A 12762-nucleotide genomic window follows, 5' to 3' on the forward strand; every position below is an offset into this window, starting at 1 on the left:
ACCAAAGTGAAATATTTATTTCGCAGCATTCAAGAGAGAGAGGAGACATTTCAAATTCAGCGCCATGTGCCCTCCTGGTGCCTTCCCTGCCTGCATTGCATGATTTTACTGAAGCAAGGCTACTGAGTATTTTTCAATTTGATGCTGACATGAATATGGTTCAGTCACCTTTCCTAGCTTCTGTCTGCAGATATAGGACCAAATAGTGGCCATGCAACAACCTATAAGGTTCCATGCAACAATTTATAAGGTTCCTAAGCTCATCTGAGCTTCTTCTTTCTCCAGTTTTCTGGACAAAACACACACACACACACACACACACACACACACACACACACACACTACTCCTCTCCTCTAATCTCTTCCCTAAACTTACTTCAGGATGCACAGTTTAAAGGACTATTTTATACCAGGCTCTAGCAAAATGTTACATGGCCCACCCAGCATTGCAAGATGCCCTTTCAGGAAATGAGTGGGTAGAAACAAGATAGAGAAGCACATTTTTTTTTAATTTCAGAATAGATTAACTGGTAATTGATAAAGTTTTATATTCTCAGATATGTTTGCTAGTCCAGGACATCCAATTTTTAAGAGAATTTAAAAATGGTAGGAGGACTTTAAAACCGAATTTGAATACACACTTGAATAATATGTTTTTCTTTATGTCACTGTTAGTAAATAATGGGTTCTCCATTATTATCTTGGACTTCATGAACTTTGCAAGGATCAGGGTTTCACAGGCTGCTCTGAGAAGGTCCTTTTGTGAGCATCTGCAAGGTGCCCAATAAATGGAAAAGCTACGAATAACCTTTTGGGTTTTTTTTCTGTTTTAGGCGTGAGTTTACTCATACCACATGGCGCCATCCCAGAGGAGAATTCTTGGGAGATTTATATGTCCATCAACCAAGGTGAACCCAGGTGAGAGACAGAAAGAAATGATGTATCAGTGACATCTTGAATATGGAATCGAGCTTCTGCAGAAAAATCTGAAGTTTGTAGGATCTGTGACATGGAGGTGTGTAGGTACGATAATGAGCTACTGACTTTACAGAAGAAAAACCAGCTGCAAAACTATTGGCTAGAATTAAAGCACAGGCAGCCTCACATTTGAGGTAACTAACCTAAGTCTCTGATGTCTAGACAGCAGACACTAAATGTGAAACAGTGAATTGGTAGGTAAGTCCTAAGCAGGGCTTCTCCACAAACATAGACTGCCTCCCTCAGTCTTCTTCTTAAGAGAAAAACAAAAACCAACCCTGGAGGCACTGTTGGTGCTGGGGTTTATGCAAATGCAGGGAATGATTGACCTGTGACCTTTCAAGGTCAGCAGAAGACCTGCAATAAGCAAGAAAGACAAGTTCTTAGGAAATTTTCCTCATGTAAAAATATGGTTTACACTTCAACAGCTTTCAGATCTGACAAATTTCAGCAGCATTAAATTCAATTACATGAACAAATACAAATCTTGTCATATTCTTTTAATGAAAGGAGTTGGTTATTTTCTTAGCACAGCTATAATATTTGCGGAAATGTTGCCTTCCACCACACAAGATAAAGCGACCTCCTCTTTAGAAAGCAATTTCTCTTATAAACTGGATATATACCTCTGGCATTTTCAGTCTTAACATCTTGGTTATTTTAGAATAGATTTTTTGTTGTTAGCAAAGAACACATGAAGGAAAAATACTGAAAGGAAAAACAGCCAGAGAGACAGATGGTTGAACAGATTTTGATAGCTATCTCCATAAAAGGATTTGCTGGTGCTCAGTGGTTTTAACATAATGCTCTACAGAAGCGGTTCTCAACCTGTGGGTCGCAACCCCTTTGGGGGTCGAACGATCCTTTCACGGGGGTCGCCTAAGACCATCGGAAAACACATATATAATTACATATTGTTTTTGTGATTAATCACTATGCTTTACTTATGTTCAATTTGTAACAATGAAAATACATCCTGCATATCAGATACTTAGATTACGATTCATAACAGTTGCAAAATGACAGTTATGAAGTAGCAACGAAAATAATTTTATGGTTGGGGGTCACCACAACATGAGGAACTGTATTGTATTAAAGGGTCTCGGCATTAGGAAGGTTGAGAACCACTGCTCTACAGGGTTCTAGAGCAGCCGTGGGTAAACTATGGCCCGCGGGCCGGATCCAGCCCGGTTGAAATGAATAAAACTAAAAAAAAAAAAAAGACCGTACCCTTTTATGTAATGATATTTACTTTGAATTTATATTAGTTCACACAAACACTCCATCCATGCTTTTGTTCCGGCCCTCCAGTCCAGTTTAAGAACCTATTGTGGCCCTCGAGTCAAAAAGTTTGCCCACCCCTGTTCTAGAGGAATGGAAGCAAGAAGGCTCTGCTAGTTGGCTGTGGGTGAGGCTCTTAGAGGATTTGCATGTAAACTCTATTCTGTTGGGATTTCCTGTTAGTTCCTCAGTCCTGTAAAGCTGGATCCTTTACCTTTGCACTTGAAAACATGTTAATGTCTAAATATCTCCACTTACTTAGGGGAAACTAAGGAGCAGAGGGGTTGAGGAGTTTCTTCAAAACCCAAAAATGTAGTTCTCTAGATAAGAATAACCTCTTATTTTTTCCCTTTGGTTGATTTATATAAGAAGTCGTATCTGTTTAACATTGAGATCATGGTCAATTATACATATGCTTGTAAGTAAACATATCATCCTGCAAAAATCAAGTACAGTACTGCACTGCCTAATGACATTCCCATAAACGCCGGACCGCATATATAACAGTAGTCCCCTAAGATTGCAATGGAGCTGAAAATTCCTGTCACCTAATGATATGTCATAGCATAGTGCTTCACTCATGCATTTGTGGTGATGCTGATGTAACAAACATATTTGCGGCCAGTCATATAAGGGCACCTTATTGTGTAAATGTACTCAATGATGTTCTTACAACCATGAAATCGCGTAGCGATACATTTCTCAGACCATATCCCCATCATTAAGCATAGTTCACATTTTCAAAGGCAACTAATTTATAGCTCACTTCCATCCCATCCGTATCTCTTACTAGAAGTTTCCTTCTAGGAGGTCAGACTAGAATGTGCCAAAAGGCATCAAACATCAAACGTACAAGAACTTAAATACAGTGGCTCAAAAATGTGGGCAATATCGATTAGGGCATTCTGTAATCATAAAGTAAGAAGGATAAATACTTAAAAACTCACCAGAGACCACACACCTTGAAAGACAGGTTTAGCCTAGTATGGTCACTCCCTAGACCACTACTAGCTTAGCAAGTTCCATGTTAACCACTCTGGTTTACCCATCCGTATTTAAGGTGTTGAGTTCATTACTACTGCCTAGGAAGGTGGACAGAAAGAGTTTACTTAAGACTTCAGATCTTTGAGATGTGTGCATTTTCCCATCTATTAAGCGGAGGATAAATTAAAATTGCAGGAAGCACACATTCTTTTTCATGTTGCTGAAACCTTCCAGATGTTCACCTTTAAGGGAATGACCAGTGCCAGGGCTACTGCCCATTAGCTTCCTTGGCAATCTTCACTCCCTTTTGAGGAGTTCCAACCTACTTACAAAAACACTAAAAATTGCAAATGCCTTTCTGTTACGTTTTTTGTTTGTTTTTTTTAAAGCTTAGGATGACTTTTTTTTGCAATCCTTCAAGGAGGCTGTTTGAATCTGAGTTCTTCAGCTTTTAATCCTGTGATTAATCAAGAGAAGGCCATTTAGTGTCACCTTTTCTTTTTAATATCATTTGAAAACCCATTTTCACTTTATGTCGCCCTCCGTCATTCTGAACGTGTGCTCAGAGCAAGGCCCATCTTCTCAGTGCCATGGAGATCCGGGGGGGGGGGGGGGGGGGGGGCTGCTGTTTCCTTCATCTTTGCCTCTGGAGCCATCACAGTGCCCTTCCTTTTAGCTCACAGGTGTGAGCATTGCATTTCCTGATTCCATCACTTCCACACACAGGAAACGACAGTGGCATCTTCCAAACAACACCTTGGTGCTGTATTTAAGTTAAAGTCTGTTCCATTTTCCTCTTGATGTTACATTCCTGTGGCTCCTTCCTGCACTAAGTCCTGGTGTAGCAGGGAGGTGGTTTAGTGGAACTGTAACTGATCTCATTGATCCAAATTCTGAACCGGGTTCCCAGGGATATGGCTGTGTGGGATGAATCGCAGACTCAAAATAACCCCTCATGTTCGAATAGTCTCAGATGGTTGGTTATATTTCGATATTTTGGTAAGTTTTAAGTGAGGTCGTCAGGACAGAATGTACCCTGTCTTTCTTGGGAGAGCCTAGAGAGGACACTGTGCTTTTCATTAAGTGGAACGATGTCACTTTCCTTCCTCAACGTCCCAGCTCTGTCTATACTTTCAGGCTTGACCAAACCAACCATCTGGACCAAATATCTTAATGAATCTTTTCCAACCTCTTTTAGCAATCTGGACATTCAGTTTGGTTATAATGCTTAGGAAATGATGTCTGTTCATTTTTTGTATATATACACATATTATATGTTTTGCTGGAAGGGGAATTTGAATCCTTGTAAAGGTAATAATTACTTGCCTTTATTTTAGTGTAATATTTCAAAGTACTCTTACATACCTCTGACTCATTTAATCTCCACAGTAATGTTCGAAAGAAGAGGATTTTATACCAATTTTAGAGATGTGGGGGAAAAAATCTAAAAAAAGGTTCCAAGAAGCAAAGCTGCTTTCCAAGGCATGTTACTTACTGGCTGAGCAGAGATTTGCCTTCAGAGTATCTGGCTCCAATGCCAGAGCTCATGGACTAAAGGATGTCACCTCTCCTTGATGCTGGGGACTCGAAGGAGACAGCTCTCTGATGCTGCATCCCCACTCCTCCTGGCCCCTGTAGGGAGGCATCCCCTGGAACAGCTCTGTAAGAGCACTGAGAACTAGGCAAGGCAGGATCAAGTAGAACTTTTCTTAGAAGGACGTGGGGCAAATTGCTGTTGTTACATTATAGACCTGAGAGAAGAAAGACTAGAAGCAGGTCTCACTCCAGGGCTGAACCTTAGCAGGCTTGTTAGGGAACATTTGAGCTCAGTGATTAAGAGTGTGAGCTCTGGCATCAGAGGCCCTGGGTTCAGATCTAAGCTTCCCTGCTATTATCTGTGTGACCATAGGTAAGATAATGAAGCTTTGTGAGTGTCCTTATGTGAAAAACAATACTACCTACCTTATAGAGAAACTGTGGGGTTGCAGGAAATAAAGTGATGCGACAATCTCAGATGATAAGTAAAGGAAAACCTAATAGATATATTTATATTTGATTAAGCATTCTACCTACAGTATATTCTTTAACTTTTGCATCAATTCTATATGGTAAATAACATAATTATCCTAATTTTTATAGATTTGAAAATTAAGACCAAGAAAGGTTAGGTTTGCCTTAGGTTGTAGCAAGACTGAGCACCAAAGCAAGATTTTCTGTCTCACAATGTAGTGTTAGACTATCTCACACTCCCCAATTTAGGCTTAATTAGGCATATTATTCTTGAGTCCAGTAAGACATGCTTGATGAGGGACAGTGCTTATGCTTAATAATAGAAATACATTATGAAACAGACTGAGAGGGACCCAGGTTTGGGAAGACAATAGCTTTGTGATTCAATGTAGACTTACACTGCAATAGAGGATTTCACAGAAAACAATGGAAAAATAGAAAAAGGCCTCTGAATCTATTCTAGGATAGACTTCAGAGGGGATGGTAGGGAGGGTGGCTCCCAGGAGTTGTCTGTCACTGTGCTGAATCTAAAAGATCATTAGAAATGAGCCAAATAAAGAAGGGTATAAGGGCTATCCCTCAATGATTTCCAGCTTCAGGATACATTTTCTAGTATCTATAGAGTATAAGGTGGGGGAGAGTCTTTAAGTGTGGCTAAATCCAGGCACTATTCCCTGCTTGGAAGTCACCCTGATGCCAGAACGTTGCCTTAGGCAGCTTTCTCCCAACTCTACTCCAGGGCTTTCCACAGAACAAAGTTAGGTTACATGCAGTGCCCATTCACAAAATAGAGGACACTTAGTGACCTCAGCAAGCAGGAACTAGCGTAGCCTCACAGAAACTCAATGGCATGACACTGGGGCTGCCAAGTATTATGGTGATGAGCCCTTGGTATCCTCCTGGATCAAGTATTTAAGCAGCTAGCTCATGGCCAATCATGGCTCCTCTACTATAGGCCCCTTTAGAGGGCAAGAACTGGAAGGGCAGTCATCATTCTCAAAAGCCTGTCTCCATTCCCAAACTTTAATTTGAAAGCAATTGGGTCCTTTTATTTTAACTTTACCTTTTTTTTTCGGAGCTATTAGAGGGAAATAATTTTTCATCCTCTCTAAACATGTTTTAATTTTTTAAATAAAATATAAGTGTTTAAACAAGATGATCAAAAAAAGAAACATTTGTCCCGCTCCAGAAATTCTCCCACATACATTCCAATAAGAAAATGGGCCCGGCCAGCCGGTGTTGCTCACGGTTGAGCGTTGACCTATGAACCAGAAGGTCACAGTTTGATTCCAGTCAGGGCATATGCCTGGGTTGCAGGCTCAATCCCTAGTGTGGGATGCATAGCAGGCAACCAATCAATGATTCTCTCTCATCATTGATTTTTCTTTCTCTCCCTCTCCCTCTCCCTTGGTCTCTGAAATCAATAAAAATATAAAAAGAAAAAAGAAAATGGTATAGATGTAGCAGTCTTCCCACCCCATGGTTGCAGAGTGGAAAACTGGACCAGAAAATTATTATATGGAGCTTTCTTCTGAGAAGCAATAAAATGAAACCAAAGGCAAACATTCATTTCTTTTTTCAATTACACTGTCATGTGGATATTCCTGACCAAATGCTTAGACTAAAATTGGAAATGTAAATAGCCTTACTGAAGAATTTACAAAAAGGCACATATTTTAGAATTTGGGCTCATCCCAGATGAATATTTCAAATAACATTTTTCTTCTGTTTTTGTTTGGTTTTGCTTTTTTTGCTATCAAATGGGTATTTCTCAGGGGAGGCAAACATGCTGGTGTTATGAAATTCACTTTTCGAGGGTGCCTTGGTGGTGCAGTGGCTTTCATAGCAAAGCATGAGATAAGACCAAATACAAGGCTAGAAAGACAGAAGAAAGTCACTATGGGAAGAAAGTCACAATTAGTGCAGTGGTCTGACTCTTGAGCTCAGAATAAAAGCATCTGTCTTTGTCCGCATCCCAACACCTGGTGACTGGTCAGGACATTGCCACAGGAAGAAAACCTGGCTCAGACCTTCTGGGTTGATTTTCATCTCTGTTAGCATTCTTCAACTTAGACCAGTGGTCCGCAGACCACCAGTTGGCAACTGCTGATCCAAAGGTTTCCTTAAACCAGTGGTCCCCAACCTTTCGGACCTCACGGACCACCAGTGGTCCGCAGACCACCAGTTGGCGACCACTGGCTTAGAGGAGTTCCCCACCAGGTTCTGTCTCAAGCTATCCTCCAGCTCTGGCAAAAACACTGTACTATCTCACTGCAAAAAAGTTGTGGACTTCTGGGATAGTTTTCACAATTGATATTATGAGCTCAATGACTATTAAGTGCCAAGTGTATTTGGTTCTGTGGACCAAGAAAAATAGGATCCCTTAGGTGAAGTTGTTTATTTCTGGTAGAAATAAAAAAAATAGGATCCCTTAAAAAAAAGAACTAAGTACCCCAACATTCGAATTTCAGGTATTTTCCAACTATAATGCTAAGGCTAATAGTCCTACCTCCCTGCAGCGCCTTTTGAGAAGCATCATTTCATCAGAATGAGCACTACCCCTCTCCCATCCACTCACACACCAGGCTCCCCCCCTCCCTATTGATATAAGTAAGGGGCTGGAAGAGACAAAAAGAGGAGTCATATTTTGGAGGAGTGCAGGTATCAAAAATGGCTGTCTCTGCCCTGACCAAAGCCAAAGAAAATAGCCCCAAGAGAACTACTCAAAATTTTGTGCCATCTGCAGGAAGTGGACATGGATACCTGATTTTCTCATGGTCCATCAGTTTGTTGATTTGTCCCATGTTACCAGAGGACAGCAAAAGAAAAAGCTTTGAGAAAGGACATACTGCTAAAGCCAAGGAGAGAGGGGCAAAGAGCACTTCCATAATTTCCAGGTTCCCATTTTCCCAAGAGGTAGAGAAGATGCACCCTGGCCAGGAGTTGGGTAAATGAGATTGAAAACAGGTTTTCCAGGGGCCACCTCAATATGAGGCAAAGAGGCTCAGAGAGCAGGGTTGGGATGCTGTCAGTGGGGGGCCAGTTGGCAGATGCAACTGACGCCCACAAGGAATGACAGACGCTTAGGGCAACTGTTTGCAATCTAGTCACCTGCACCCTCTGTCAGTTAGGCCTTTTGAAGTTACCACCCATCTACACTGAATCCATTAAGGATTATCTTCAAAAACTTTTGTCACCCATGAAAAAAGTCATCATTGTCTTGCCCCAGGAAGAAGTAAGGAGATATTTGTTTCCCTTCTTTTTCCTTTCTATCACAATACTATAGGGATAAGCTCATGCCACTGGGATAAGCTCAACCTGCTCCCTCCTCTCCAGACTAAGAACCCAGAGCCTTGTATACGTATATGCTAATGGTCGTGTGCATGACTGTGTGTCCATGTGCATGGGTACTGGGAGATGGAGTTTGAATCAGATGTAAGATCAAATTTTTAAAATGAACAAAATGAGTCCTACAAATGAAATCAAACTATTTTAATAACTAGATGTCACTGAAAGTTATAGAATCAAAATGAAATGCTACCATGGGTGGTTCCACTAAGCACAATTGTTAGCAATTACTAAGAAAATTAGATACTTAATACAGTAACAGATGAAGCCCCAGAAGCAAACCCAGTTCCTCAAGTGAATAATGATGTTTCAGTGTGATTCATGTGGTGAAAAGATACACAAATGTTTACCAGTAGTCAAAGAATGAACCCCGTCCAAAGACTCAGGGAAGGTTCAGAGAGGAAGTGACAATTGACTTAAAAATTGGAAGAGAGTAAAAGGCATTCCAGTCAAAGATAATAGAAGGAGCAAAAGCACAGATGAATAAATACTATCACATATTTTAGAACTAAGCAAATCAGAACAGAACATAAAAGAGTGGAATTGGGGAAATTGAAACTTAACTGGTGGGTAGGTATTGGTGAGGCTTAAGAATTCAGAGACCTAGTCATATTTACATCTATAATAATAAAAGCAGAATATGCTAATTAGACTGGTCAGCCAAACAACCTTCCAGGCGACCTTCTGGGCAAAGTCAGGGCTGCAAGGGCCCAGGCAAGCCACCATTGCACGAATTTCATGCATCAGGCATCTAGTTTTAGATATATTACCTTCTACTTCACCTCCACTGCCACCACCCGAGTTCAAGTCTCATTAATACCCACATCCTCCTTGTGAGCACAGTGAAAATATGCCTCATTTTGCCTGGCACAGTTATTAATAATGCCCCCTTTTCACCCTCAAAAGTATCTCAATTTGCATAATAAATTAGTCACTCTACTTTTAAGTATCCTTGTCTCTAGTTGTGAACATTTTAAATCCATTCTCTAATCCTCACATTGCTGTCAGTGGGAAGTTTTGGGAGAGACTTCCGGAGGAACTCAGCAAGGTCATCTGTGTGCATGTGCAGTGTGTGTTGAAGGAGATGAAGGAGTTGAAGATAATTCCCAGAATTCTGGCTTGGGAGCTGATGATTAATTAGTAGAGAGAGATTTGCAAGCTGAAGGTCACCTGAGAGTTTGTGATAATAGCTGCTCGGGGAGCAACTCTGGATTTCTTTCCAGGGAATAAACACAGCTCTTTGACATATAAGAAAAGGGACAGGAAGAAAATTGATTCAAGAATTAATAATAGGCAAAAGTAATATTTATAACCAAGGAAAAAGTTGACTGCTGAATGGAAATTCCATGACAAGATTTTGGCTACAGCACGTAGTAGCAGTACCACTCAGAGCAAAATGTCACAATATCGGGCAGATACTGTGCCTGCCTGCTTCAAGCAGGGTGAAATCTGCCTGCTTTGTGGCCTGTGCCTTCCTAGCTGGGAAAGAATCTGCCTGTTCTGGAGCTTACTGAACTGATAATGTGCATAACTTGTCAGGAAAGTAGCGCAGATTCGATCATTGGCATTACATGGGAAATAAAGGATCATCAAAAATGAGAGGACATCATAGAATGAGAACACAGGGATTCAGAAGTCCTGAATTCCACTCTGCCTTGCCACTTACAGCCTAAATGGCTTTGAGCAACTCATTTTCTTTCTCTGGACCTCAATTCTATTATCTACAAATGTTGTCTATTATTAACTGCATTCCAGGATTTGGGTGAGGACAATACAGGGACTTTATATATGAAAAGTCCTGTGCAAATTGTAAAGTGCCATGTAAATGCTATGTTTTGCAATTACTGTTTGTCTATGCTTCTATTTTTAATTACATAGATAAGCTCTCTAAAGTCCATGGGATTTGTTTTAGCTCGTGACAATGATGCAAAAGAATTTAGGATCTTTCCTTTTTGACTGATAGCGGATGAATCCAGTGATAGCACATATTAACTGTTGACAGTAAAATCAAGAGCCTTGTGAAGGTCCCAAGGATACCCTGCATCAGTTCCTTTGAATTTCCCTCTATTTCCCTTAATATTCTGGCCTATGATTTACACATTAGAGGTAGATTGTATGAGTCCAACAATGGACACCAGGTGGGCTGGTGTTAGATTTAGAAGATCAATGACCAGTCAAGAGAGCAGGTGGCTTAGGCCACCTGGAACAAGCTTTGTCCCTATCCACTTTGCCATGCTTTCTTTGCTAAAGAGCGATGGATGGACATGAACAAATCATTCCTGCCATCATTTCTGTTCAAAGGTCAGTCATGAATTTGAATACAGTTTGTTGCCTTAAGTTTGACAAATTTTTCTTGGAAGAGTCCAACTGATGGCATACACCCATCCTCTGGAGGAAATTTGGCATTAATTAACTTCCTATTAGGCCCAGGGAGCTGCTGAGGAGAAAAGGGGCTTCCTACGTCACAAACAAAGGGGCTCTTTCTGCCAGCGTGAGGGGAGTAAATTGCTGCAATTTCAAAAACACATTAATTCTTTCAGGCTACCAGTGCAGTGTCATAAAAGGTGCAATTTATCAAATGGCATCCTAATGGCCTAGAAGGGTTGATGCACCTTTAGAAGACTGTGCTCTTTGCTGCAGTAAAATCCTGATGGTTTCTTCACAAAGTCATTTAGGTTAGAATATAATATCATTACCCACAAAAAGTGAGGAGGGGGAGAGAAAGGAGGGAAAATAAAAAAGCAGGTGAGGGGCCCTCACATTGTCATTTTATGATCTGCCTTTTGGGGGGAAGGAGAATTTCCCCATACCATGTTCTTTACCATCCCTTCCTCCTTACCTCCCTCGAGCCACAAACAAACACACATAAACAAACATTGCTGCCATTTTAATCAAAGTGCTTTGAAGGCCCTGTGAGCTCACAAAGTGAAGTGAGCAGCGTGGTCCAGAGGAGTCTTTAATTACTATGCCATTGACAAGCTAACAACGGTGTGCGAATGTTGTTAATAGATCTGAATGGAAGGTGCGCCTTAATTCAACGAGAGTCACCAGTTCATGAGTGTAATTGCACATTGTAAAGGAACACCATAGACTGTAATTATTTTTATTTGTATGTGCCATCTCTTTTATTGCCCATGCTGGAAGGAGAAATAACCTGTCCTATTAAGATATTTAATATATGTCATCTTTTCCACTGCAGTTAGTTATAGACTAATAAAAATGCTGTGAGAAGACACTCCTGGGGCCACCCTCTGTGCTAACATGATCCCCACAGCCCTTCCAAAACCTGGGTGATCAACCTCCTAACTCCCTTGGCTATCATCTTTAGCACAAACCATAATGACTCCCCAGGACTCCAAGTTGCATGCAGATATGGAGCTTCACCCTGGAAGTTACATGAGGGTGCTGGCAACTGAAGCAGCTAAGATAACACAAAGGTCAACCAACACCTTGGTCTGGTTGTATGGCATCTGGGAGAAAACATTGGACCAGGAGACAATAGCAGGGGGTCTTCATGGCTTGAACCTGAAGAGCCTGGTGGTAGACAGAAGAATGTCACCCTTCTCCCCCCTCCCCCCGCCCCAAAAGAAATCACATCCTAATACTGGGATCCTGTGAATATGTTACAGTCCATGGCCAAGGGGCTTTACTGATGTGATTAAGGTTAAGCACATGGAGAGTAAAAGATTATTCGAGATTATGCAGATAGGCCTATGCAAGGAAGGCAGGAGTAGCAGAGTCAGATGCAGAGATATGAAGATGCTATCCTGCTGGTCCCAGAAGGGGACTCCGGCCAAGGAAGGCAGGGGCCCTCTAGAAGCTGGAGGAGGCAAAGAAATGGATTCTTCTCTGGAGCCCTGATGACACCTTTATGTTAGGTTAGTGAGAGTACTGACCTCAGAACTGTAAATAATAAATCTGTTGTTTTTAAGTCAGTAAGTCTGTGGTATGGCATTAATAGGAAAGTGATACCAGACTACTCAGAGCACTCTATACACCTCGGGTGTCTATGAATACAACCTTAACAACTCGAATGCCAACGTTTTACCTTCAAAATCCCAGGATTGGAGACTGTGTCCCAGGGAACATCTGTTCTTTCCACTGCCTTGCCCCCACCCAACCCGTGTTCACCAACACTAACGGGACAGGGGAGTTTAGTCT

At 41.3% G+C, this 12762-nt stretch overlaps 1 protein-coding gene across 6 annotated transcripts in view; it reads left to right on the forward strand.

Moving 5' to 3' along the window:
• Positions 1 to 12762, forward strand: part of UNC5D (unc-5 netrin receptor D) — a 515658-nt gene that overhangs the window by 453107 nt on the left and 49789 nt on the right. For all 6 annotated transcript variants that reach the window (XM_036301089.1, XM_036301091.1, XM_036301090.1 and 3 more), the window contains one exon: positions 834 to 918. In XM_036301089.1, coding sequence (XP_036156982.1) covers positions 834 to 918 — 85 coding nt within the window. The remainder of the gene's footprint in view (positions 1 to 833; positions 919 to 12762) is intronic.

This window comes from Myotis myotis, unplaced genomic scaffold, assembly GCF_014108235.1.
Source record: "Myotis myotis isolate mMyoMyo1 unplaced genomic scaffold, mMyoMyo1.p scaffold_m19_p_3, whole genome shotgun sequence".
Classification (NCBI taxonomy): Eukaryota; Metazoa; Chordata; class Mammalia; order Chiroptera; family Vespertilionidae; genus Myotis; species Myotis myotis.